The sequence below is a fragment of the Mobula hypostoma genome, chromosome X2 (genome assembly GCF_963921235.1).
Source record: "Mobula hypostoma chromosome X2, sMobHyp1.1, whole genome shotgun sequence".
NCBI classification, from domain to species: domain Eukaryota; kingdom Metazoa; phylum Chordata; class Chondrichthyes; order Myliobatiformes; family Myliobatidae; genus Mobula; species Mobula hypostoma.
This window is the reverse complement of record NC_086129.1, coordinates 47997284-48024659: the sequence shown is the minus strand read 5'-3', so window position 1 is coordinate 48024659 and position 27376 is coordinate 47997284. Positions and strand designations below refer to the sequence as shown.

Below are 27376 nucleotides of genomic sequence, written 5' to 3'. Positions count from 1 at the left end.
CTCTGATGGGGACTGGCTTATGGACCTCTGGTTTCCTTCTCCTGAAGTCAATAACCAGCTCCTTGGTCTTGCTGACATTGAGTAAGAGGTTGTTATTGTGGCACTACTCAGCCAGATTTTCAATCTCCCTCATCACCACCATGCTGATTCGTCACCACCTTTGATTTGGCTTATGACAGTGGTGTCATCAGCTTGAATATGGCGTTGGAGCTGTGCCTAGCCACACAGTCATAAGGGTAAAGCGAGTAGAGCGGGGGACTAAGCACACAACCTGGTAATTTGAAAGAGGTACAGTATATTTAAAAGTATATTTAGAACTATTGTATGCAGCCCACAGAACGTCATCAATGTTCACCAGTGCCATCTTGAAATTGTACTTAACATCTCCATAACTCTGAACACAGCATACACGGTAAATAGTTTACACGAACCTTTGCACAAACGCCTGTTCTCTATTTAATACTTTAAAAACTATAATTACACAATGTGTTTGGTGCACAATTAAATATGAATGCAGTGGCAACAGTCTGTACTTTGGTTACCTTTAATACTCCCTTTCTGCTGATTTTCTGACTTTCCTTCTTTCTTCCAATTACTAAAAGGCTCCTCTCCTTTTCTTCTTGCCCATTTTTTAGTCTCTGCTAAGAATCCATCCACTGAGGTTTGTATCTTGAACTTGTTCTCATCCCACTTGTAAACACAAGAGATTCTGCAGACGCTGGAAATCCAGAGCAACGCACACAAAATGCTAGAGGAGCTCAGCAGCTCAGACAGTATCTATGGAGAGGAGTAAAGAGTTGATGAAGGGCACAAAATGTTGATACTTTACTTCCTTCCATCGACGCTGCCTGACATTCTGAGTTCTTCCAGCATTTTGTGTGAACCCAATATTCACTGTTTGCCTTGAAATTACATTACAGTACCCATATGACGTACAATATTTCTAGGTCGCTTTATTCCCTTGTAGCTTCTTTTGTGGGCTGTCTTGGTTGAAGTTCCGTAACACCATAAGCGAGAGGAGCAGATCCATTTTCCCTCTCAACTCCATTCTGTTGCTTTCTCTCAGTAACCTTTGACGCCCTGACTAAACAAGAACCTATCAAACTCTGCTCTAAATATACCCAATGACTTGGCACCCACAGCCACCTGTGACAATGAATCCACAGATTCACCAGACTCTGGCTAAAGAAATTCCTCCTCATCTCCGTTTGAAAGGGACTCTGAGCAATGTTGTTCAGACATATGTGACTGATAACATGATTGGTGGGAGTTACAGTTTATGTTCTTTTATAGAAGTGTTTATAATTATGAACACCATAGATAAAGCATTTTCCCCAGGGAAAGGGAGTCCAAAACTAAGGGGCATAGGTTTAAGGTGAGGGGGAAAGATTTAATACCGACCTGAGGGGCAATATTTTCACGCAGACTGTGGTGAATACATTAAACGAACTTCCAGAGGAAGTGGTTGGGGCAGGTACAATAGTATCATTTAAGATGCACTTGGATAGGTGCATAGAGCGGCAGGTCTTTCAGGGGTATGGGCTGAATGCAGGAATTTGGGGCAAGTTGGGTGGGCACCATGATCGGCATGGATTAGCCAGGCCAAAGAGCTCTATGACTGCCCACATTGTTCTTATAATCCATAAAACTGGAATGGAATCATCACTTCATTCTGAAGGGTTGCTAAGGAACCTGCTTTGTTTTCCCTTTGCTGTAGAGATGTTACTTCAGTCCAGTCATACAGTGCCCAACCAGAAGGGTTAGTCCAGATCAGGCCAGGATCAAGTTATCATCTTGGTTTGTCCTACATCCTCCAAGCCTATCCACCACATAATTCTTTCTCCTTTCCGAAAGAAATTTTCCAGAAACTCCAGGGATTCTGTTTTAACCTGCTGGTGCCACGTGACAAATAATAGTTATTGTAAATATGCTTTGTGGAATTAGGTAAATCATGGGGTTTGTTCTAGATGTTTGTTGATGCTAATAAATCAGTATTTATAACTCCTTTCCACTTGCTCAGAGGGCATGAAGAGACGAATTTATAATCTGAAGTTATGCACAGTGATTGGGGTGGGGTCAGATTTTTTTTGCCTAAAGGATGTTAGTGAACCAAGTAATGACGATTCAAAAGCATGGGCATATTCTGGTGCAAACCTGCAGTCATTCAGATTTATTAGACAAGCTGTCGCAGTGTGATTTAGACCCATTGCGGTTGGTATTGAATGCTAACACTGCTTTGAAATAAAACCTTGAGATTTCAAGAGGAAAGCCAGTGAGCAAGGGAAGAAAGTTGTTTCATAAAGTCTGCATCTTTTTGTGTTCTGAAAACAGAAATGTACAGAGCTTAAAAGGTTTGTCAGGATCTGAAATAAAGCAAGGCTGTACCTTTCAATTAAAGCACTAAGTTTCTTTTTAAGGTGCCAATGCACTTGCTATGTCCAGCAGTTTGAAACACATCTGCAGATGTTATTTTCAAATGTACTCTTTGGAGAAGCATAGTCATCGTTGCAGGTCGATGACGTTACATCAGCTGTCAGTAACATTAACTCGCCATTCTATACAGATGCTGCTTATCTTGCTGAATATTTGCACATTTTCTAATTTTACTTCTGATTTTCCAGCAACTATAGTATGTGTTTTGCATGTTGTTTTTATTTAGTTTCTCAGAGCTGGTGCAAGATGAGTTATTTTTGTTTTATTTAATATAGCTTTGTCAAGGACATCAGCAAATGATATTTGAATTCGAATCTCTCAGTGATAATCCTGCAAGCAGGCAGCACCAGTTCGAGAACGCACGCAACGCCTTCTCGGAAATAACCTTCAGGACATTCGCCTCATTTGCATTGACGTCAGCTCTCCTGGCCGGTCGTTCGGCCAGGAATCACGTGACCTAAACCGGCTAATGCGCGCCGGGCAGGATAAGCGGGGACTGTGAGTGTGCGCGCGCGGGCGCGCGCCCCCGCCCGTGAAGCCCCGCCTTCTCTCCCAATCGGCTTGCGCCTGCTCGCCCGCCCGCTGGTGTTTTCGACAAGATGGCGTCCAGCGGTGCAGCGAGGAACGGCAGCCTTCATCAGACCTCGCCGTTACCGCCGCAGCCGCACAAAACTGGGTCGGCCAGAATCAATTGCTACGAGATCGAGAGGACCATCGGCAAGGGCAACTTCGCTGTGGTCAAGCTCGCCACTCACATCGTCACCAAAGCTAAAGTAACGTATCTCCTTCTCTCGGGGTATAATGTGTAACATCGTTATTTCCTTCACCACCGTATCATGGTCACCTTCTTTACGCTGAAGTTTTGCTGCCGACTAGGGAAGGATGGCTCTCTGAAGTGGGTAAAACCCCACTGGGGTTGACAGCTGTAGTAGTCTAGTCAGGGCAGAAACGTCTTCTTTCCTGTCTCCCCTCTTCTCTCCTTTGCTCCCTTCTTTTGTAAAAAAAAAAGCCGAAAACTTGGATTTTATTACCGAGTAGGTTTCCCGTTCGTTCTCCCTGTAGTTGTTGGTGATGTCACTTAAGTCCCTTTATTCAGTGTTCGGCCGGAGGGGGTCAGGCAAGGCCGGGCCGGAGCTGTCAACTCGGCCTGTCCTCAGCTCGATAGCCTGTCCTCCGCCAATGCGATTTTTCCTAACATAAGTTTTTCCCAAAGTTCCGGGGTCTTATTTGTCGCTCCCGGACCGTACACACTTCTTAAAGTAACTAATTTGCAACACACTACACGAACAATTTGCGCTCAATGTACAGTGATCATTTATTATTTACGTACATTGATCATGGTTATTGTGGTGATCTACACGATAATTTGTTTTTTTTAAAAAGCCGACCTGAGAAAACATCGTTGGTTTAATTGAAAGTGTAGCTACAGTACTTTATTGTTTGGAGTGGAAAACATAAGTGTTCAGCTATTTCTGAAATTATTATCGCCATATATATATTTCCTGCAATTACTCAGTGTGAGGCATATTATTCATGCCATGTTTAGTAAAATGATATTTTTGATTTGCTAGAAACATTTAATGGAGAATCTAGTATCAAGAGTTTACAGTGGAGAGGTTACACATTTGTCAATTGATACACCAAAATGTATTTCCTAAAGGTCAGTTTCAGTTCACTATTTATGACAGAAGCTAGTTTGTAATTTTCGTGTGATTAAATAGGTTTCATGTTTCTATCACACAGCAAATTTTTTATCAGTTGCATTTGCCTTTTCAAAGATACAAATTTGGAAGTGCACATCTGTTTTAGTGCCATCAGTATTTTTATGTGCTGCATTAATTTTTCCTATTAAGGCAGATTCTTCTGAAATCAATAGGTAAATATGTACATTATTTACTTAAGCCAATGATGAAGTATGATTTTATTACCTTAATTTCATTCATCATAATTACTGATGAGTATTGGATGTTGTAGCTGACTCCAATGTTAGAATATCCTTTAATACATGCTGTGTATGGTCAGTGGACTTATTAATTTACACTTTTCTTCGAGTTAATCTTAGTCAACTATTTTTGATGTGCCCTTTAAAAAAAAACTGCTGTGCTGTGATGACTGACGTATACTTGTATATTAAGCACAGACATTTGTATTTCTATGCTAGGAATTCTTTGAACAATTGTTGTTGAATGTGTTGTCATTGCCCAACTGTAAATTTGCAGCTTGCTAACCTCCAATACTCTTGTGTTTAAAAAAAAATCTCTGCATTGTACTGCAGGAAGGAATTCTTGATGTTCACACAATTTTTTTGACATCTGCGGTGAAATTTGTGTTTTTGAATCAAAATCTGGAAAATATAGAAAAAAAGAAAATTCTATTTGATAGTTTTTATACTTAATAATATTTTAGCCAGGCAACCCAATTTAAACCACAATAGTTAGTTGGGAGCCGATATGACATTAGTTGAGACCTGATGGTTGAGGGATAGTACTTGTTCCTGAGCCTGATGGTGTGAATACTGAGGCTCCTGTAGCTTCTTCCTGGTGACCACCCAGGACGTGCTTTCTTCTTGCTGCTGCCATCAGGAAGAAGGTACAGGAGCAACAGGACTTACACCACTAGGTTCAGGAACAGTTATTACTCCTCAACCATCAGGCTCCTGAACCAAAGGAGATAACTTCACTCAACTTCACTTGCCCCATCATTGAAATATTCCCACAACCACTGGACTCACTTCAAGGACTCTTCATCTCATGGTCTTGATATTTATTGCTTGCTTGCTTATTTATTTATTAATTAATTATATCTTCTTTTGTATTTGCACAGTTTGTTGTCTTCTACGCTCTGGTTGAACACCCTAGTAAGGTGGCTTTTCATTGATCCAGTTACGGTTATTATTCTATAGATTTATTGAGTATGCCTGCTCAAAAATGAATCTGAGGGTTGTATGTGGTGACACATGTACTTTGATAATAAAATTTGCTTTGAATATACTAGATCATATAACAGATATTGTTATTTTACTGACTTGCTTCAATAATAGTGCATTTTGATGTAGTGAACTATTAAAAACTTTTATAGCATTGTTTCCTTTAGTACTTGTTTTTTATTTGAAATGGCTTCTGAAATTTTTGACTACAGCTGTTCTGTGACAAAGGGTGCTAAAAATGTCTCTGTACATCCTTGTCCTACATCCTACAATTTGGTCCTTTTCTTTCCTGTGTTGTACATGACTTTATCACTGAGTGAACAGCATATAACTTGCTGTATATTTCTGCCTGTGCTGCTCTGCATGTGGCCATAAAGATGTAAAAACAGTGATCCAAAATAAGTCATAGGCTTTGGCTGTGGAGAATCTTATCATTATTTTCAATGTTGTGAATTTATTACATAAATCCTGTGACAGTTTTCATTTTGGCTCTGGAATGTCATTGTATTCTTGAAATACTAGAACAATTCTATATATATGATGCCAAGAAACAATTTTTCCTTTATCTTTGACTGTTCTTTCTTTTTTATTTGACTGAGACATTGCCTCTGCCTTGTTTTTCTTTGGTGGGAGGAACAGGGATGTGGTCTGAGTGACAGCTTACACACAGCTGGAGTCCAGGTGATTCCGTGTCTGAACTCCTTGAAATACATACTTTCTTAATTCAGGAAGAGTACCTCTGTGATCCCCCACCCCTCCTGACCCTGGGGTTGAGCAGTCCGTTTTATGACAGCGCCAAGAAAGGATTTTATTTTGATTTTGTGGAAGTGGGATGAAAGCCAAGGAAACATTGTGGTACTTCTTGGAAGGGATTTTGGTGCACTGTTGACTTTGAATTATGCTGGCAAAGACCTGCCAAGAAAGGTCTGATTGGCACACTTAATGAGACAGAACACTTGAAAACAGGTAGGGTAGCGTATGCCAAAAAATTGAATTGGGCTGGTGTTACTTCAGAGTTTCTGAATCAATATGTCATTTTTAATATACTGTATGAGTAAATTTTCTGAATATCCTTGAATTAGTATGTAAATTATTTAATTAAATTGTTTAAATTATTAGTAGTACAGCAAGATTTGAAATGATAACTGTTACCATGCTACTGCTATTCATTGTTTTTGTTATTGTTCTGCATAATTGAATTATCCATAATTTGATTTAATAACTGAAGTAGACTTTACTGTTCCTGAAAATTGTAGCCTAATATATTCTTAGTGCAGTTATTATGAGGACATACTGTTACTCAGTGATCCTTGTAAGTAACAGAAATGTTATAAAGTCAGTTGTCTTTGGGTAAAATTATAGTCCAGTGATGTCTCAAACTATGTTATTGCTTTTAAATGGTCTGTTAGTTAGTAATTACAATCCTGCAAACACGAGAAAATCTGCAGATGCTGGAAATTCAAGCAACACACACAAAATGCTGGTGGAACGCAGCAGGCCAGGCAGCATCTATAGGAAGAGGTACAGTTGATATTTCGGGCCGAGACCCTTCATCAGGACTAACTGAAAGAAGAGCTAGTAAGGGATTTGAAAGTGGGAGGGGGAGGGGAGATCCAAAATGACAGGAGAAGACAGGAGGAGGAGGGAAGAAGCCAAGATCTGGAAAGTTGATTGGCAAAAGGGATACAGAGTTGGGGAAAGGGGAGGATCATGGGACGGGAGGCCTAGGGAGAAAGAAAGGGGGAGGGGAGCCCAGAGGAAGATGAATAGCAGGCAAGGAGTGATTGTGAGAGGGACAGAGAGAGGGGGGAAAAAAAGGGAGGAATAAAAATAAATAAGGGATGGGGTGAGAAAGAGAGGAGGAGCATTAATGAAAGTTAGAGGAATCAATGTTCATGCCATCAGGTTGGAGGTTACCCAGACTGAATAAAAGATGTTGTTCCTCCAACCTGAGTGTGGCTTCATCTTGACATTAGAGGAGGCCATGGATTGTCACAACAGAATGGGAATGGGACATCGAGGACCCGACGCAGACTGGGAGACCGTTTTGCTGAACACCTATGCTCTATCAGCCTCCGAGTCCAACATATAATTCTCCGTAACTTCCGCCACCTCCAACGGGATCCCACCACCAAGCACATCTTTCCCTCCACCTCCCTTTCTGCTTTCCACAGGGATCGCTCCCTATGCGACTCCCTTGTCCATTCGTTCCCCCCTCCATCCCTCCCCACTGATCTCCCTCCTGGCACTTATCCGTGTAAGCGGAACAAGTGCTACACATGCCCTTACACTTCCTCCATCACCACCATTCAGGGCCCCAGACAGTCCTTCCAGGTGAGGCAACACTTCACCTGTGAGTCGGCTGGGGTGATATACTGTGTCCGGTGCTCCCGGTGTTGCCTTCTATATATTGGTGAGACCCGACGCAGACTGGGAGATCGTTTCGCTGAACACCTACGCTCTGTCCGCCAGAGAAAGCAGGATCTCCCAGTGGCCACACATTTTAATTCCATATCCCATTCCCATTCTGACATGTCCATCCACGGCCTCCTCTACTGTCAAGATGAGGCCACACTCAGGTTGGAGGAACAACACCTTATATTCCGTCTGGGTAGCCTCCAACCTGATGGCATGAACATTGATTTCTCTAACTTCCGTTAGCGCCCCTCCTCCCCTTCTCACCTATCCCTTATTTATTTTTATTTCCCCCTTTTTTTCCCTCTCTCTGTCCCTCTCACAATCACTCCTTGCCTGCTCTCCACCCTCCGGACTCCCCTCCCCCTTTCTTTCTCCCTAGGCCTCCCGTCCCATGATCCTCCCCCTTCTCCAACTCTGTATCCCTTTTGCCAATCAACTTTCCAGCTCTTGGCTCCATCCCTCCCCCTCCGGTCTTCTCCTATCATTTCAGATCTCCCCCTCCCCCTCCCACTTTCAAATCTCTTACTATCTCTTCTTTCAGTTAGTCCTGACAAAGGGTCTCGGCTTGAAATGTCGACTGTGCTTCTTCCTATGGATGCTGCCCGGCCTGCTGCTTCCAATTACAATCCTGGGTTGCTGTCTAACAAGTTCAAAGAGAAATAAATATGTGACCTGAAAGGGATACTTTCTTTCATTTTTAGGCAGTGTCTATCAGAATGCTCTGTTACATTAAGAACTTTAGAAATAGGAGTAATGGGCCATTTGGCCTTTTGAACCCACTCTGCAATTCATGAAAATCATGGCTAATCTACCTCTATCCTTTTCCTGAACTCTCCCCATGTTACATATTTCCTTTAATATCCATAAATCTATCAGGCTTTGTTTTGAGCTTTTTTGGGGTTGAGAATTCAGAGATTCACAATCCCCTGTGTGAATAAATGCCTTTTCTCAGTCTCTTTTGACCTACACCTTATTCTGAGAAGTTACCTCAAGTTAACCAACCCCTTTTGTGAGATCTTATCAAAATCTGTATGAAAGTCTGAATGCAACACATCCAGTGGTTCTCCCCTTTCTACGCAATTTATCACAGCTACACAAAATGGCAGTAGATTATTTAAGCATGATTTTTCTTTCATGAGTCCAAGTTTTAACTGCTCAATTAAATTATTGTTTTCAACGTCATCTATTATTAAATTTTTCATTGTAAAGTTTGGCGTTTTCCCCTAATGATGTTAGGTTGGTATTTCCCCCTTTTTTAATCTACCTTTTGTAAATAGTGGGATCACATTTGCAGCCCTCTAATCCATGGAAAAGGTTACAAAATTCAAAAAATCTTGGCTTTGATAACCAGATAACTGTCTATATAACAGTGTCTTTCAAAGCTTATTAAGTCCCTAGGATTTATGTTTTTAGTCTCACCAACTTCTCTGGTTTTATTTTTCTTTGAATTCCTTATTTTTGTTAGTCTCCTGTTATTTGGTATTTCGTCAATTTTTTTTGTCTCTATAAAGATGCACACAAAGTAGTTGCTTGTCATTTCTTTATTACCATTATAATTTTTTCATCTCTGCTTGTAAACAAGCCGTATTTCTTTTGTTAGAACTTACCTTTTCACATACTTTTATCCTGTATTAGAATAAAGATGTGAAATTAATACATACTGTATTTCTATTTCCTTGACGGTATTCTGGACCAAAACTGACGAAAGGAAGATTTGCACTAATTTTGCAGATTTCAGTTCAGGCAGTAATAACAACAACCTACACTGTTCTCATAAATTTAAAAATCTCTGCTGTTGGTACTTAAGTCCTTATTATGATCTATGCCATTGTTATAACCTCTTTTTTTCATTTTGTCAGAAATGCATATCATTTGGAACCAGCTTTCTTACCTCTGTGCGTTTCCAGGGAAACAATTGCAGTTCCTGCATCATTACTGATCTGATTCTGACATCACACTCTGCAGTTGTGCACATAGGTAGAGCATGTGCTTGTGATTTTTTTTTGTTAAGGGCAAACGAGAATGATAAATAGGCAGGAATGAGGATAGACACTGCAACAGTATTGATAGATAGAGGAGTTGCCCATTGCATAGGCAAAGACTGCAGCCCAATCTCAGTCTATCATGTCTGAGGATATTATGTAATTTAAAATAAACTTAAATCCCTTATTTCTAATGTTTAAAATCCACTGAAATTTTCTCATAATTAGGCATCTGAATATCTCATGATATTTCTTATTTGTATGATTTTTATCTTTAAGCTTCTCAATTATGGATAATGTGAAAATGAAAACATAAAACTATGTGTAACTAATTCTTTACAAAGAAGGCAAGAAGTTTTAATGCTAACAGAATAATGGTATTAAATTTGTGTGTACTGATCAGGCCTAGCTTGGTTACTATACTGTATGTCATACCTTCTACTGAGATGTTGCTACACATTTAAATTGCACAGTTTTGTGTCCAACTTCAGCTGGTTTACTTTCAGCACAGAAGCTGAGAAAACTAAAGCTATCCATTTTACTGTGCCTACATGTTTCAAGTCTTAACTTGCTCACTCTTGTTTCTGTGTAATCCAAGTTTGGTAATTTGAACTATGTTATGTTGTTCAACCTCTTCCTCCCACATCGATTCTATTATTGTCATTGGCCCAGTACCATTTAGCTCCATCCCTTCTTATGTTCTCTGCTACCAAATCCACACTTTTATCACCTGCATCTGGTCACCAGCCTCATGAAGTTATGAATCATTTTGACCATCACTACCTGCATCCTCAGTTATGTGTCCATTACTCTGTTGTCAATGTACTGTTTTCCGAAAACCTTGTCAATACATTAAAGCGGGGTGTCAAACTACTAGCCTGCGAAGAGGTCCAATTCAGCCCGCGGGATGATTTGGGGGGGGGGAAGGGAAGTATATTCATGACCATTTATTATCTACCTGTATGGCAGCCGCTCTCTCTCCCACCGCTGTCTGTGCCGTCTGCTGCACCAGCAGCTTGTTGTGTGTACTTAGAAAACAGTAGGTGGCAGTTAACCACCCGTTGTGCATAAGCACCTACCACCCTGCACTGAAGACCACTAGGGCCCCACTTATGTCGTCAGACACAGTATAAACACACAGAGTACTCAGGTAAGTAACACCTGTAGCAAGGCTGAGACTGTTTACTGCTGTGGTTCAAAATGCTTTCCAAGAAAAGAAAAGTTGACATCGAAGGTCGGATATTCAACGATATTTGGAAAGATTGTTTTTCCTCTGTGAGGTCAACTGCAAACCTGTGTGTCTGATATGCTGGCAACAAGTGGCTGTGGCAAAAGAGTACAATATCAAACGACACTATGAGACGTCATACGGAGAAAAATATGACAAGTACGCAGGACGACTCAGAACGCAAAAGGTAAACGAGCTTGAAGCAGCTCTGAAAAAACAGCAGTGTTCACCAAAAGTCGAGAGTCTCATGATGGAGCTGTCAAGGCCAGCTATACTATTGCCAACAAAATAGCTGCTGCGTCGAAGCCATACTCGGAGGGGGAGTTTATCAAAGCATGCATGCTGACGGTGGCTGAGTTTGTGTACCCTGAGAAGAGACAGGATTTTGGTAATATCAGCTTGTCAAGAAATACTGTGGCAGAAAGAATCGGGGACCTTACAGGAGATTTGAACAGTCAACTAAAAGAAAAAGTGAAGTCATTTATTGCCTTCTCTATTGCAATTGGTGAGAGCACCGACGTGACTGGTGTAGCTCAATTGGGAATATTTATTCCTGGTGTTGATGCATGTTTGACCGTCACCAAGGAGTTTGTGGAGATGGTGCCCATGACAAACACCACAATGGCGAAAGACGTTTTCTCCAGCCTCGTCGAGTCCTTGGACAGACTGGGGATTGACTGGAGTCACACTGTCAGCATTGCAACAGATGGCGCACCGTCCATGGTCGGGGAAAAGGCAGGTGTTGTTGTGAAACTCAGAGAGAAAGTTCAGACAGGGAATCCAGAGCAGGAATTCTGGAATTTTCATTGTATTGTACACCAAGAGGCATTATGTAGCAGGAGCCTGAAAATGGACAATGTCATGGATGTAGTTATCAAAACGGTTAATTTTATTAGAGTCAAGGGACTCAACCATCGGCAATTTGACATTCTTTTGTCCAAAAGTAATATTGGACACAGCCTACCCTACCACACTGAAGTCGGCTGGTTGAGCAGAGGGGTTGTGATCAAATGTTTTTTTCAATTACATGCGGAAATTGGACTATTCATGAACGAGAAAGGGAACCCAGTGGCAGAGTTGGATGACCCAGACTGGCTTCGTGATCTTGCATTTTTGGTGGATATAACAGAGCACTTAAATGTGCTTAATGTTAACATGCAAGGCCGCAACAAACTTGTTACGGAATACTAGGACAGCATTTGTGCCTTTCAAATTAAATTAGGCTTGTGGGAGATGCAACTATCCCGGAGCAACCCAGCTCATTTCCCCTCTTTGCAGTCTGTGCGTGTCACTCATGGGAATAATGACAACATGGACAGGTACAAGGACAAAATATCACGGCTGAAAAGTGAGTTTCAGAATCGTTTCTAAGTCTTCACTCAGCTCGAGAAGGAATTCTCACTATTTTACTCGCTGTTTGCCGTCAATACAGCATCAGATGTGCCGGAGGAACTAATTGAAATTCAGTGTAACTCGGCTTTGAAATATAAATTTGAGACTGTGGGTCTGGACTCATTCTATCAATACTTGGGACCGATATACCCCAAGATGTCAGACTTTGCCTCAAAGATCCTTTGCATGTTCAGGACAACATATCTCTGTGAGCAGGCGTTCTCCATAATGAACATGAACAAATCCAAACTGCGCTTGCAGCTGACACACAGACATCTAAATGACATTATGAAAATCACAACTGGCCAGAAACTGGTCCCTGATGTTGACAGGCTGTTTAAAGCCAAGAGATGTCAGGTGTCTGGAAGCAGCAAGTGAAAAATAAGTGACACTGTTCGATGCACTGTGACATGTAAGCAAAATGCATTATGAAATATTGAGTGTCATAATATTGTGATTCATTCATTTTCTGACTATTCTATTATTGTAAATGTGATCACTTCAATAAAAAATAGAGGCTAACTCTGTTCATTGTCTGAATTTGATTGCTGGAAGCAGGGTAATAAAAATTAGGTGCAGTTGTGTAGCCTGCATTTACAGTTTGTTTCGTTAGGTCTACTTTTGTGTCTGCTAATGTTTGATTTCAAATGGTTTATTCATGGAAAGGTGTGGCTCCCAAAACAATCTTAGCCAAAATAGCATCCTTTTTTCTCTCTCATCACAACTTTCTTGTAGCCTACGACTGTAAGTTAATACCAATCATAAAAATAATGCTTGCTAGGCAATCTTCTTCATAAGAAATGAAATTCGTCAAGTGAAACACTTTGTAGTTATAGCAGAGACGGAGACACATGAGAGCAGGTTGAAAAAACAAAGACAACGAAAGCTGTGGGAGCACGCGCGCGCACAACTGATCCGGCCCGCATGAAGTCGCATTTTGCCAAATCCGGCCCGTGACCTAAAATGAGTTTGACACCTCTGCGTTAAAGTCTCTCTATAACCATAGCCACCCTTTCCGGTGACATTATTATGTCTCTGCATTAATCTTGTGTTTTTCCAAAACCAAATCACATCTTGTTTTCTGTTGTAGTTTTGCAGCCTTTTCTTCCTTTCAGACCGCTAATCTCTCTGGCCTACCAGCTCCACAAACCTTGCTTTTGGGCCATCTAAAATCTTTCCCTGTGATTGATCTTTTGATTGAGATTACGAGAAATAATGTGAATAATATAATTAATGTAGGATTTTGGTTGTCCTCCAGATGTGGAGTATGTATTCCACTGGGTCAGTAAAGATTGTTTAGATTTAACTAATTTTCTGACAACATATTGCTGATTCTTCTAATTGGATTATCATGGTTTGTAAAGCACAGTGAAATTTATTCTTATGAGATGCCATAATGTTACAGTAAGTTTTTCAGTTGTGGTAAAAGCCTCCCTTTCTGGTAAAGATTATATTTTGCTCCCTGTAGAAACAATGAAAACGTTTTGCACTGGGGAGAAATAAGTACAAGATCAGCACTTTAGCTGGCTTTATGGACTGGATGACATTGATGCTACTGGAATGGATGATGAACAATATGGATACTTCAGATGCATCTGCACCTTTCTCCCACTCCCTTTTTTCATATAATGTGCGCACACTGGTTATAGGACTTGAATTGCTGTGCAGTTTATGAGCTTGTTTGAATAATTAGTGTTAGAATGTGTTAATCTTAGAGCCATGTAAAGATTCTCGTCTCCTCTGTAGTAGCTTGATATGTGACAATGGAGAGTTGTTAAAATCATTAAGTATTTTGGGTTGCTTGGATCCTTTGGATAAGTAATTTTTGTGCACTCCATATTACTAGGTGCTATTGGATCATTGAATTTGAATGCAGCATTTAATGTTATCACATTAAAAAATCTTTTCTATAAGAGAGAAATTTGAGCATAGGTGTACACAAGTCATTGTAAGATTCTTTTTATCTTGTTTAGTCTTAAGTTTATATTATTTAGGTGGCAGTCCTCAACTATTACGCTCAATTGGCTTAGAAGTACTAAATTTAGTTTGCAACAGTGGTTTGTGCATAAGTTTGCTGTTCGATTATTCCTTTGCAGACTTATGTAACACACCACAAAGAACTAAAATGGACCAGATAATGTATAAAAAATGAAAAATGTAATTAATGAAAAATGTATTTTTCATGTTTATGGTTGTGTATTGTAGCTTTTTGAGCTATGTCTGTGGTCAGAGGTGTATAGTCAAAAGAAAAGTAGCTAATTTAAAATTATTCAGTTGGATTTTGATGTCAAAACCCTTATCTCTTTCTTTCCATGAGGAAGCAATGCATAGTCTGTCATCAGATCCTTCTGATAATGTTAACTCTGTTTATGTTGAATCAAGTATTGTTGACTTGTATGTTTTCAATTTAAGCTATAAACAGTTTTGCATCACAGTAGAGGAAAGAAAACCATTGTAAGTTTATCATCAGCGAATATGTAGTAATGAGATACTGATTTTATAGTCAATGAGTACTTGAGAGCTTTCATACTAAAACTGAAATTGTTTTACACTGATGATCTTGGGAACGTAACTTGGATTTGAAAAACTAATCAACTCAACTAATGTGAAGATCTTCCAGGTACTATGACAATTCACTTAGTTTTAGTGTTGGATCTGTTATAACTCTAGAATTGGGCTGCTGTGTTGGAGTGAAGTCTAACCTCTTTACACCGTTGTTGTGGTTGGAATGCCTCCTCAAACTACTTTTGCCTTTTTTTTCAACATTGCTGGATCAGTATTCCCATCTGAATTAGAGATGACCGTAAATACTATGTCCACGCCCAATAAACAAATGTATTAATGTATTAATAACAAGAAAAATAGTTTACTTCAGAATTGGACTTTTATTTTGTACTGTCCCTAAACCTGAGGCTAGTACTGGTTCAGATTTCTAATTCTCCATTCTAGAATTTTTTTTTTTTTTTTTTTGAAAATTCTACTTCCAGTAAAGTTAAAATTCAGGTTGGTGTGATTTCTAAGAAAGTAAAAGATGGACCTGTTCAAAATCTAGCGGCCCCTGCTGAGAATTGGTGTCTCCAACATTTCCAATGATGTTTGCCTCATTGTACTCATCTGTAGCCATTTATGATGTAAAAGTGACCTTGTTTGCTGTTCCTAGGGAAGTGTAGAGGTTTTGAAACCTTCATCAGAGCAGAGAACTATGACGGTTCAAACAAAGAAACACAAGGACAGAATGAGACTGCTCTGTCAAACGTGGCAATTTCAGCTGAATGCTCAGGAAGTTAAAATTAATCCCACCACTTTTCATCTTCTTGTCCTGTAGAATGTGCTTTAAATGTTCATTCACCATTTCCCTGAAAGATACATACTTTTTATGTTCCACTTGAAAAGAGCTGATTTCTCAATATTTTTGCTGCTTTGGTGAAAGTCATCTTTTGAATATGGTGGCACCATATCAGTGGTGGACTTAGTCTTTTCTTTGCCTTAATAATTTTAAAATTTTGATCTATCCATTTCAGATCTCTCTATTTCAGATAATAAACCCAATAACTCAAGTTTGTCCTTGTAACTATCATTCCCTACCTCTATTATCAATCTGGTTAGTTCATTCTGTTTCTTACAGCTACGAAGTCTTTTTTTTATTATAGACACCTTAGAGCTGCACAGTATTCTTCTCAGTATTATCTCAGGTATTGATATGCATTATCAGCATAACAGAAAATAATTACATCTTACTGATGGTTCTCAGTTACTAAAATATATGTACCCTGCTGAGGAAGAAATTTATCCTCTTTTATACGTTAAATATACAAAATTTCAGAAGATGACTTCATTGGAACTGAACTTGAAAAGTAGAATTCAGTCGTTAGTTGCATCATTAGTATAGAGTTGAAAATCTATCCATGTTTTTTTTCCAAGAGCATGTTTTACTTATTAGCTGTGTTATGTAGATTTGTGCTCGTATAAATTTTAAAAGAACTATGCTTTTGAAAAAGGATCTGTGCTTTCCTGGCATATATGACATATAAGCTCTTCTCGTGTTTCCAGCTGGATACAGGTATCAATTATAACCGACATTTTGATGACAAATTCTGCCATCTTCATCGGGGATCATCCTCCTTGGATCAGGAATCATGTGTTTGTCATGGAAACATCGGTTATAATCGATACCTGTACCTGGCTGGAAGCACAAGAAGAGTTTATCCAACTCTGCTTTTGTTCGTTCTTTTCTAATGTGGCTGTCCAGTAACCTGCCTTAACAACTACCGTCCAGTGGCACTGACCCCAACAATAGTGGAGTCCTTTGAGCAGGTGGTTATGGATCACATTAAACCCCATCTTCCTGCTATATTGGACCTTTCCCAGTTCGTTTATCACTCAAATCGGCCCACTGATGATGCCATAGCCACTGCACTTCACTTTATCCTGTCCCACTTGGAAAATAGTGCCTCATATGCCAGAATGCTGTTTATGGATTTCAGCTCGGAATTTAATAGGATCATCCCTCGGAAGCTGGTGGGTAAACTGTCCTTGTTGGATCTCAACATTTCTCTCTGTAGAACTAGATTGTGGACTACTTGACAGAAAGACCAGCGTCAGTCTGTGTTGACAGAAACCTCTCTAGCCCATGTCGCTAACATTGCTAGATCCAGTTCAAGCTGAATCATCAGGTTTGCTGATGACACAACAGTGGTTGGCTTCATGAATAACTTTGACATGAGAGTGTACAGAGAGAAGGTACAGCGGCTGGTAGAATGGTGTGTGCACAGCAACTTGAGTCTCAATGTGGACGAGGTCAAAGTGGTGAAGGTGCAGGCTCACCCTTACTCACTGCATGTACACGGTTCCTACGTGGAGTGAATCAGGAGGACTAAGTTTCTGGGAGTGCAGTAATGGACGATCTCATCCAGTCCCTCAACACAGCTTCTTTGGTCAAGAAAGCACAGCAGCGTCTCCACTTCCTGAGGAGGTTGAGATGAGTGAAGCTTCCCACCCCATTCTAATCAATTTTTACAGGAGCATCGTCGAGAGTGTCCTGAGCATCGTCGAGAGTGTCCTGACCATCTACATCACGGTCTGGTACGGGAATTGCAAGGCATCTGACCGCAAGTCCCTACAAAGGATTGCGGGGACTGTTGAGAGGATCGTCGGGCAGTCTCTCTTCCACCCATTAGAGATATTTATCAGGAGTGCTGTGTAAGCAGGGCCCTTAGCATTGGCAATGATTTATCCCATCCGTCCCACAGTCTCTTTGACCCCAGGCAGGCAGGAGTTACCATAGCATTAGGATAAGAATTGTTAGGATGGAAACAGCTTCTTCCCCCGGGCCATCAGACTACAGAACTCCCTGCCACCACCCAGGTCTCATCACATATGAAGCGACAGTAGCGCTATACTGTTTACTTTTTAACTTGTATCGTATATGCAACTTCTTAATTCATTTGTGGTAATATTACTTTGTGTTATGTACGTGAGTTATACGTACTGTTCTGCACCTTGATCCAGAGGATTGTTGTTTCGTTCAGTGGTTATACATGTTACGATTGAATGACAATAAACTAAATTTGAGCTTATTTGACAGTACACATGATAAGAAACGAGTCCATTCCAGTTATCACGTCTATTTCTATGTGCGTCCCCTTGACTGCATTTTGTCATCTCTTTAGCCCAGATACAGAGCAGACATTTAATTTCCAATATTACTGCCATTGAGGAAAGGTTAGCTTTTTCTCGTCTATGGACAGAATTTTGTGTCCACCATGTCAGTATTGGTTAATCACAAGGTCAGCACCTACCAAAATTGTCTTTTTTCCTCATGAAGTTTGCACAATTTCACTGCTGTTCCATTTTCCCTCAATGGCTTTAAAACCTGTTAGGAGATAATAAATTCCTCCTCTCCTAGTACTTTTGGAATTGCAAACCAAAGTTTTTGATTTTTATCTGTATTACTTGTTCAATTCATGTGTTCTGGCATGTTCTCTTGTTTATGCGGGTGAAACGGCAGCTTAAGACTTCCAAAATATTGGATGAAAGTGGTAAGAATATGTAGAGGCCCGAGTAACTCTTCTGCTTTTTCTTATATTTCACTAAATCAAGTTTTCATTTTTAAATTTTAGAATAATTTTAGGAGATTAAAATTTGTGGTGTAAGTAGCCTGAAAAATATTGAAATGGTAGTTGAAGCTAAGTGCAAAATATTTTCAGAAACCATTGTAAAAGGGTATGAAAAAGTAATTTAAGAACTTGCTGATACTTAGTTGATTTTCAGAGTAAAAATATAACTGAGATACTAAATAGGGGGCATATTCTTAAATGAAATATTGAGTATTTTCATATTAATTTGTATGCTCTAAATAGTGGCTAATGAGTTTAGTTAACCTTTTAAATAAATATAGAAAACATCTTGAGTCTCATTGAGGATTTGGGTTGTTGTAGCTGAGTACAGACCTTTAGAAATTTGGCTATTTTTGTAGCTGAATAGGCACCTTCAATTCCTTCTGTAACAAAGAAACAGGAAAAGTATCTCTCAAATAGTGCACACATGAATTGGCCTGCTTCCTTAAGTTAGGACCTTCTTTCCTGTGTATGGCTCATATTGTTTCTTAGCAGCATATGCACAGTCACTTATGGCAGTGCTCTGCATAATATTGATATAACTGTAGAATAACATTCTTTGTGCATAAGATCCAAAGTTTAAGGTTTCTGGAAATGTTCTGCACAGTTTAGTTTCTAGACCTGAAGGTTTTGTATTTCACAAGCATGATGTACAGAAAGAAAACCTGTATGTAGATTTGGGTGGTTTGATAATATTTGAGAACCTGACAGTGAAAGGGATTGAATACTTGCTGATAGCAGGGGAGAGCAGCTATCAACAAGTATTCCAGTGTTAAAGGCAGTGTGAGGATTGTAGGATTGCACTTGATAACATTAATGTTACAGGTGTCCCCCACTTTTCGAATGTTCGCTTTACGAAACCTCACTGTTATGAAAGACCTACATTAGTTACCTGTTTTCGCTACCAGAAGGTGTTTTCACTGTTACGAAAAAAGGCAGCGCGCCCCGAGCAGCCGCTCCTCCCCCGGATTCGGAACTGCAATCTAGCTGGTATTGCTTAAACACTTGCCTCTGAGCATCTGTTAGCAAGATGAGTTCTAAGGTATCGGAAAAGCCTAAAAGAGCTCGTAAGGGTGTTACACCTAGCGTAAAACTAGACATAATTAAGCGTTTCGATCGTGGTGAATGAAGTAAGGACAAAGTGAGTTTGGCTTGTGGAAGTTGACGAAGATGATGTTGAAGAGGTTTTGGCATCCCATGACCAAGAACTGATAGATGAAGAGCTGATGTAATTGGAAGAGGAAAGGATAACAATTGAAACCGAACGCAGTAGCGAACGGACCGAAAGTGAAGTCGTCCAGGAACTGAAAGTGAAGCAACTGCGTGAGATTTTCGCTGCAATGATAAAGTACGACTTTAATTTTGAAAGGGTAGGTAGGTTTAGGGCATATTTGCAAGATGGTTTGAGTGCTTACAAAGAACTGTATGATAGAAAAATGTGCAAGGCTGAGCAGTCAAGCAAGCCTTCCACATCAGCCACAGCAGACGACGAACCTCGATCTTCGACATCAAGGCAGGCAGACATAGAAGAAGATGACCTGCCTGCCCTGATTGATGAGATGACACCCCAGTGTCCCACCACCCCAACCCTCAGGCCGTGGACCGATACATTGCCGCGGAGAATGCAGTGGTAGCCGGGTCGCACCCAGCTCGTCTTCAAGAAAAAATGCCAAAATAAACAAGCTAATTAATTAGGTGCTGCCCAGCACGTAAATATCAACCCAGATCAGAGGGGATTGCCGATTGCGTTGCCTCTGATCTGGGCCGACATTTACGTGCCAGGCGGCACCTAATTAATTAGCTTGTTTATTTTGGCTTTTTTCTTAAAGATGTGCTGCGTGCGTCCCAGCCACCACTGCACCCCTGCATGTTTCGTGGATCGGTATTGGTCGGTGGCCTGGATGGTGGGGGCCACTGCACCACCCCACCCTCCGACGACTCAGTCTAACACACCATCATCAGTGTGCTCGGCGCTGTCTTCCTGATTCCGGTAAATGAAACTACACTGTACATACATTATTTCTACTTTATATAGGCTGTGTATTTTTATGTGTTATTTGGTATGATTTGATAGCTTCATAGCTTAAAGGTTACTGGAGAGAGTGTTTCTGCCGAGAGCGTTTGCGTGAGATTTTTGCTACGGAGAACAGTGCGGCAATGATTGTAGAGAAGTATTTCTACTTTATATAGGCTGTGTATTTATCATATCATTCCTGCTTTTACTATATGTTACTGTTATTTTAGGTTTTATGTGTTATTTGCCATGATTTGGTAGGTTATTTTTGGGTCTGCGAGCACTCACAAATTTTTCCCATATAAATAAATGGTAATTGCTTCTTCGCTTTACGACCTTCCGGCTTACGAACCGTTTCATAGGAACGCTGTACCTTCGGATGGCGGGGGAAGCCTGTATAGGTAATGAATTCAGGAAGCATGATAATTGTTGGCTACTCATCTTGGAGAGATGCGCATTATGAAGTTGAATGTGAGAGGGTACAAGCTGAAGAATGGTGTTCATTGGTACAAATGTATGAGAGGACTTGCAGGTAATTATGGAGAGTAAGAGGATGTAGATGAAACATTTTTTTGCAGGTAGTACTGAGCTGAGATAAAGCAATCTTTAAACTCTGCATTTGGTGTAGGAAGGCAGAATAGGGATGAAGATGGAAGAAAATAATCAGAATCAGATGTTGGTTTTAATAGGCTCCTGAATAAAGCAATGTTATCAAGTCCTAAAGAGCAAGTGTTTTTGAATTATGTATTCTGGTCCTTAAAGCAACAAATATAATTAAACCAGTGTGACTGCGGTTTACTTCAGATGTGATGGTAGCACTTCACTTCAGGTACTAAGATTGTAACACCTGATTCTACAGTGCAAAATCTCATAATAGAACTAGTTTGATACTTATTGGTTTTGTTTAGTAATAAGTTTCAGGTTATGTCTTTTCCTACATAATTAATTGACAGTATTATGTATTAATGAGCACTATTTGAAGCTAATTTATGACAGCAGTCTTGGAGAAGGAAGCAATTAATTACACAGTACTCCTCACTGACTAATGATATTGGTATTTGGGGACTGTCCTGAGGGAGAGCTGCAGAGTTAGAGGTGCCAGTTTGGAATGAGAAGTTAATGAGGTTCCTTCTCTGCTTCTTTGTTCCAATGTGAAGAGGTGGTTTTCTTGAGGTACTTAACTAACCTTTAATTAGCCCTTTCTACCTTAACTAATACAATCAAGATTTGAAAGATTACACACTATTTGAGAGTGTTTTCTTTTTTCCTTTTTGTTCAGTATTTGAAAACAGAAGAATAAATTGGATTGATAAACATTTTGATATTATTCACAGTATAATTTCCTTGACAACTGTTGAGTTTTTAATTTTGCATCCACACCATTGATCTTGCACATGCAAAATGTTGATCAGAAGTGCTGGTGACTGTAGTTGCTAAGATGTCTTCAACTGTAGATTACTGTTGAAAGCTATTATCTTCCTGAAGGAAAAATAACTCACTTTTTGCCACTTGTTGATGGTGTGACATAAGTTGTTATGTGAGTAGAGAAAATAGACACAGAATTTCATACACAATGACAATTTATTGTTATGAGCAACTTCATACATTTTGTGTATGTGAATTTAATGATAGTAAAATATAGAATTTGGCAGTATGTTAAGGAAGATGCCACTGAAACTAACAATTCTGTAAAAGTCAGGATGAAATTGATTGTAGTGAGAAGTTGAATCTCCTCTGAAAAATATGCTCCTCAGGAAGACATAAAGAAGGTACAAGAATGTCGCCAGGACTGGAAAAGTATAACTAGTGAAAAATTGGTTAGGCTATAGTTATTTTCTTTGTGGCAGAACTTGCCTTACATGACATTAGAATAATAAAATTATTAAGCAGGATGAGAAATGTGAAACTGCTGAATATGAAAATGTGAAAATACAGTTGAGGTGAGAGAGAAAATAAAACAACACTAAGAATATACTGTATATATGGGATCTGGAGCTCTGATCCTTTGTGTTTACACAGTACTCGGATGTGTGCATTGTCCTTGATATCCATTGACTTACTAACTGCAGATTCACATACCCTTGAGGCCTGCTCACGACTCCATATCAAAATTATTTTGGAGACACCAAACAAAAAACAGTAATGTATTTGAAATTGCTCCAGAATGTGGTTTGGTGTAAGACCAGCACTGGGGTTTGTGTGTTGGCTGGCTGAAATACTTCAAAGTATGTACAGTGGCATGCAAAAGTTTGGGCACCCCAGTCAAAATTTCTGTTACTGTGAATAGTTAAGTGAGTAGAAGATGAACTGATCTCCAGAAGTCGTAATATTAAAGATTGAAACATTCTTTTCAACATTTTAAGCAAGATTAGTGTATTATTTTTGTTTTGTACAATTTTAGAGTGGGAAAAAAAGGAAAGGAGCACCATGCAAAAGTTTTGGCATCCCAAGAGATTTGAGCTCTCAGATAACTTTTACCAAGGTCTCAGACCTTAATTAGCTTGTTAGGGCTATAGCTTGTTCACAGTCATCGTTAGGAAAGACCAGGTGATGCAAATTTCAAAGGTTTATAAAAACCCTGACTCCTCAAACCTTGTCCCAACAATCAGCAGCCATGGGCTCCTCTAAGCAGCTGCCTAGCAGTCTGAAAATTAAAATAAATGATGCCCACAAAGCAGGAGAAGGCTATAAGAAGATAGCAAAGCGTTTTCAGGTAGCTGTTTCCTCAGTTCGTAATGTAATTAAGAAATGGCAGTTAACAGGAACGGTGGAGGTCAAGTTGAGGTCTGGAAGACCAAGAAAACTTTCCAAGAAAACTGCTCGTAGGATTGCTCAAGAGGCAAATCAAAACCCCCATTTGATTGCAAAAGACCTTCAGGAAGATTTAGCAGACTCTGGAGTGGTGGTGCACAAGTATGACCTTCATGGAAGAGTCATCAGAAGAAAACGTTTCCAAAATGCTTCAGGCTTGTTTTGATACGCAAATACAAGGAAATCTGCAGATGCTGGAAATTCAAGCAACACACACAAAATGCTGGTGGAACGCAGCAGGCCAGACAGAACCTATAGGAAGAAGTAGAGTCGACGACTCAACCCGAAATGTTGACTGTACTACTTCCTATAGATGCTGCCTGGCTTGCTACATTGCACCAGTATTTTGTGTGTGAGGCTTGTTTAGATGTTCCTTTGCAAACTTCTGACGCTGAATTTTGTGGTGAGGACGCAGGAAAGAAGTCCTGTGGACTGATGAAGTTAAAACAGAGCTTTTTGGCCGCAGTGAGCAAAGGTATGTTTGGAGAAAAAAGGGTGCAGAATTTCATGAAAAGAACACCTCTCCAACTGTTAAGCACGGGGGTGGATCGATCACGCTTTGGGCTTGTGTTGCAGCCAGTGGCACGGGGAACGTTTCACTGGTAGAGGGAAGAATGAATTCAATTAAATACCAGCAAATTCTGGAAGCAAACATCACGCTGTCTGTAAAAAAAAACTGAAGATGAAAAGGGGATGGCTTCTACAACAGGATAATGATCCTAAACACACCTCAAAATCCACAATGGACTACCTCAAGAGGCACAAGCTGAAGGTTTTGCCATGGCCCTCTCAGTCCCCCGACCTGAACATCATCGAAAATCTGTCGATAGACCTCAAAAGAGCAGTGCATGCAAGACGGCCCAAGAATCTCACAGAACTAGAAGCCTTTTGTAAGGAAGAATGGGCAAAAATCCCCCAAACAAGAATTGAAAGTCTCTTAGCTGACTACAGAAAGCGTTTACAAGCTGTGATACTTACCAAAGGGGGTGTTACTAAGTACTGACCATGCAGGGTGCCCAAACTTTTGCTTTGGGCCCCTTTCTTTTTTTTGTTATTTTGAATCTGTAAAAGATGGAAATAAAGCATTCTTCCTTAAAATATTAAAGAAATGTGTCATCTTTACTTGCTTAGCTATTCACAGTAATAGAAATTTTGACCAGGGGTGCCTAAACTTTTGTATGCAAACAATGTGCGACCTTGAGCTTTGTCTCCTTATAGGCAGTCACAAAACAAAGAAACCTAGTAGAACCCATTTAAGTAAAAGAAGACCCAATATGCAAGAAAAAAGAACAAATCATGCAAGCAGTGAAAGTAAGTAAATAACATTCAGAACTAAAGTTCACAAAAGTGAGTTCAGAGCCACAAAGCTAGTTGTAGCCGATCTAGGAGTCAGTTAGTTGTAGGTCACAGCCTCAGTTCAGCATAGAGCCAAGTAAACCTCACCGAGCAGTGAACTGAACACCAGCCCGACCCACGCCACTGGCCCTGACACTCCGTTTCAATCTGGTCCAGCGCTTAAACCAGCCAAAGCTTTTAAGACTATCTGAAACGTATGGCCTTGGTATCTGTATATTTTTGTTTTGCACAAAAGGTCAATGTCCTCATTCCTTGGAGGAAAAAAAATGAATATTCGGTGCAGTTGAAGTACAGTAACTTCATGTGTCACGAAATGCTAGTTAAAAGTAATTATTTACTTTTCACACAAATTTTCATGAGTGAATTTTACTGTGTCTGAAATTGTTGGATAGTGATCTGTAAATTCTGTAAGTGTAAATATCCTTTCCTTGAATAGCCATAACATGGGGTTGCTGGTCAACTACATGTGGCGGCTAATATTTGTGACCATGCATAAGAATCATGAAAAGATATTTATAAGTTTTAAAATGGCAAAAGCTTTACATAGTTTGGAAAACTATTGTACATTGCCATTATGGTATTACAGTAGTATAGCAGTTAGCGCCAACGCTTTATAGCGCCAGCATTCACCTATCAGCGTTTGATTCCTGCTGCTGTCTGTAAGAAGTTTGTATGTTCTCCCTGTGACTGTGTGAGTAAATTGTTCTGTTTCTATTGGCAGGCTATCTCTGCTTCTTACCTGCCTACAAAATTACTTGTGGAGTAGTCTTAATTAAACTATGAAAAATGCTAGTCATAATTGGAGAGGATAAATTTGCAACTAAACCTGGGAGAAAATGAGAAATAGAGAAAATATTAGTTTATGAAGAAGAGGGAAAACAGACATTAAATTTCATGTTGTTAGGAAACACAACAACAAATAGTTATTATAGCTGATATTGGAGAAGTTAATTGGTTTCTTTTAGTGAGCCTGGATCAGAAGACTTTTATATGAGTGTCCTCAAATAGCTCTGAAATAGGCTGCTTGTGCAAGAACAGCCAACAACCATTTCATAATATTATTAAATGGATTTTTACAACTTGTATGGCAGTCAGATTATGTTTTCATAAAGCAGTTTTTGCATTGCTGCCTTTAAAAGTGTGAAGTTGTCACAATAATATATAGTAATAGATCATAACTAATAGATAATAAGTAATTTTTTCTTTAATGTTATATCTGTAATTTTGAGTTTTTTTTTCCTAGTTTCATATTACAACCTTTGTTTTTAAATACTTTATTGTCAGCATCTGCTTTCCAAGATGCATGTGCCACAAACCCACTGCTCTGTGGGTAATACTTCAAAAATAAAATTGCAATTATATTTGTGAATTTTGTATTTATCACTAGGTAAGATGGTCTGTTTGCAGTGCTATTATCCATTGTTCTCCAAAGTGAAAAGCAAGATCACAACTTCCTCAACTTTTTTTTCCCCATTGAAAATATAATTTGTATTGGGATGACAATTATCCTCTATTCTTGCAATTGCCTGAAACCCTTCCTAAGCATTGGCCAAACATTTGCACAGTATTCCATTGTGGCCTCACTAATGATCTACTCAAGGTTAAAATAACACAGTAACAAAGTAAATTGGATATTAAAGTAATGACAATGGCAGCTGGTGGATGTTATTTTGCAATTCAAACTTCAGAAATATAAACGGTGAGTAACAATTGCTGCAGTGCATGTTTGCACTATTGAAACTTGTAGTCAAATGGCTAAAATCTTGATGACTTTAAAAATAGCTAATCAGTCGTGACTATTCTAAAGCATCAAGTGTATTTTCCATGCTTGCATGGACAGATGCATGAGATAAAGAAAGAGAAATAGTTAATTTACTCCAGACCTAATGATTAAAGTCCCATTAAGGTTAGCTCTGTTTTGGGGCTGCAGTATTGTTTGAAGTAGCATGGTCACAGCTTCTGACTTTCACCATCTTAAAAATAGGGTAACACTATTTATTACTGGCTTTAATGCAAACACAAATGTTTTAAAATTAATGTTCTTCAGCAATTTTTACATGGAATTATTGTATTAACATTTCACAGCAGCCTTAAAATGTATACATTCAATAACCTCCATTATATTGCTGATACTGTAAATGTTATTTGTTCTTTTAGCTTAACAGATTTTCCGTGTATTGCTAAATCAACGATAGAAACGAGAGGGGATAAAACTATTGGTTTCTAATTTATCAAGTTAAGTCACTTTTTATTGTCATTTCGACCATAACTGCTGGTACAGTACACAGTAAAAACGAGACAATGTTTTTCAGGACCATGGTGCTACATGAACAATACAAAAACTACACTGAACTACGTAAAACAACACAAAACTACACAAGACTACATACCTACCCAGGACTGCATAAAGTGCACAAAACAGTGCAGGCATTACAATAAATAATAAACAAGGCAATATACACAGTAGAGGGTACAATAGGTTGGTGTCAGTCCAGGCTCTGGGTATTAAGGAGTCTGATGACTTGGGGGAAGAAACTGTTACATAGTCTGGTCGTGAGAGCCTGAATACTTCGGTGCCTTTTGCCAGATGGCAGGAGGGAGAAGAGTTTGTATGAGGGGTGCTTGTCTGAAAAAATAAGAATAAAAAATGTTATTAGTATGGTATCCACAATAACTTTGTAATATTTGATCAACTTTAGT

General features: G+C 39.5%; 1 protein-coding gene across 9 annotated transcripts in view; it reads left to right on the top strand.

Moving 5' to 3' along the window:
- The first annotated feature begins 2960 nt into the window (after nucleotides 1-2960).
- The window catches only part of sik3 (SIK family kinase 3), a 482160-nt gene continuing 457744 nt past the window's right edge, over nucleotides 2961-27376 (top strand). For 7 of the 9 annotated variants that reach the window (XR_010016690.1, XR_010016689.1, XM_063038656.1 and 4 more), the window contains exon 1: nucleotides 2962-3206. Coding sequence is in view for 5 of the 9 variants with exons in the window: in XM_063038656.1 (XP_062894726.1) it covers nucleotides 3033-3206 (174 nt within the window). In the remaining 4 variants the exon portion in view is untranslated. Of the gene's footprint in view, nucleotides 3207-27376 lie in introns of all 9 variants that reach the window. The other 2 variants (XR_010016691.1, XR_010016692.1) reach the window with 1 other exon arrangement.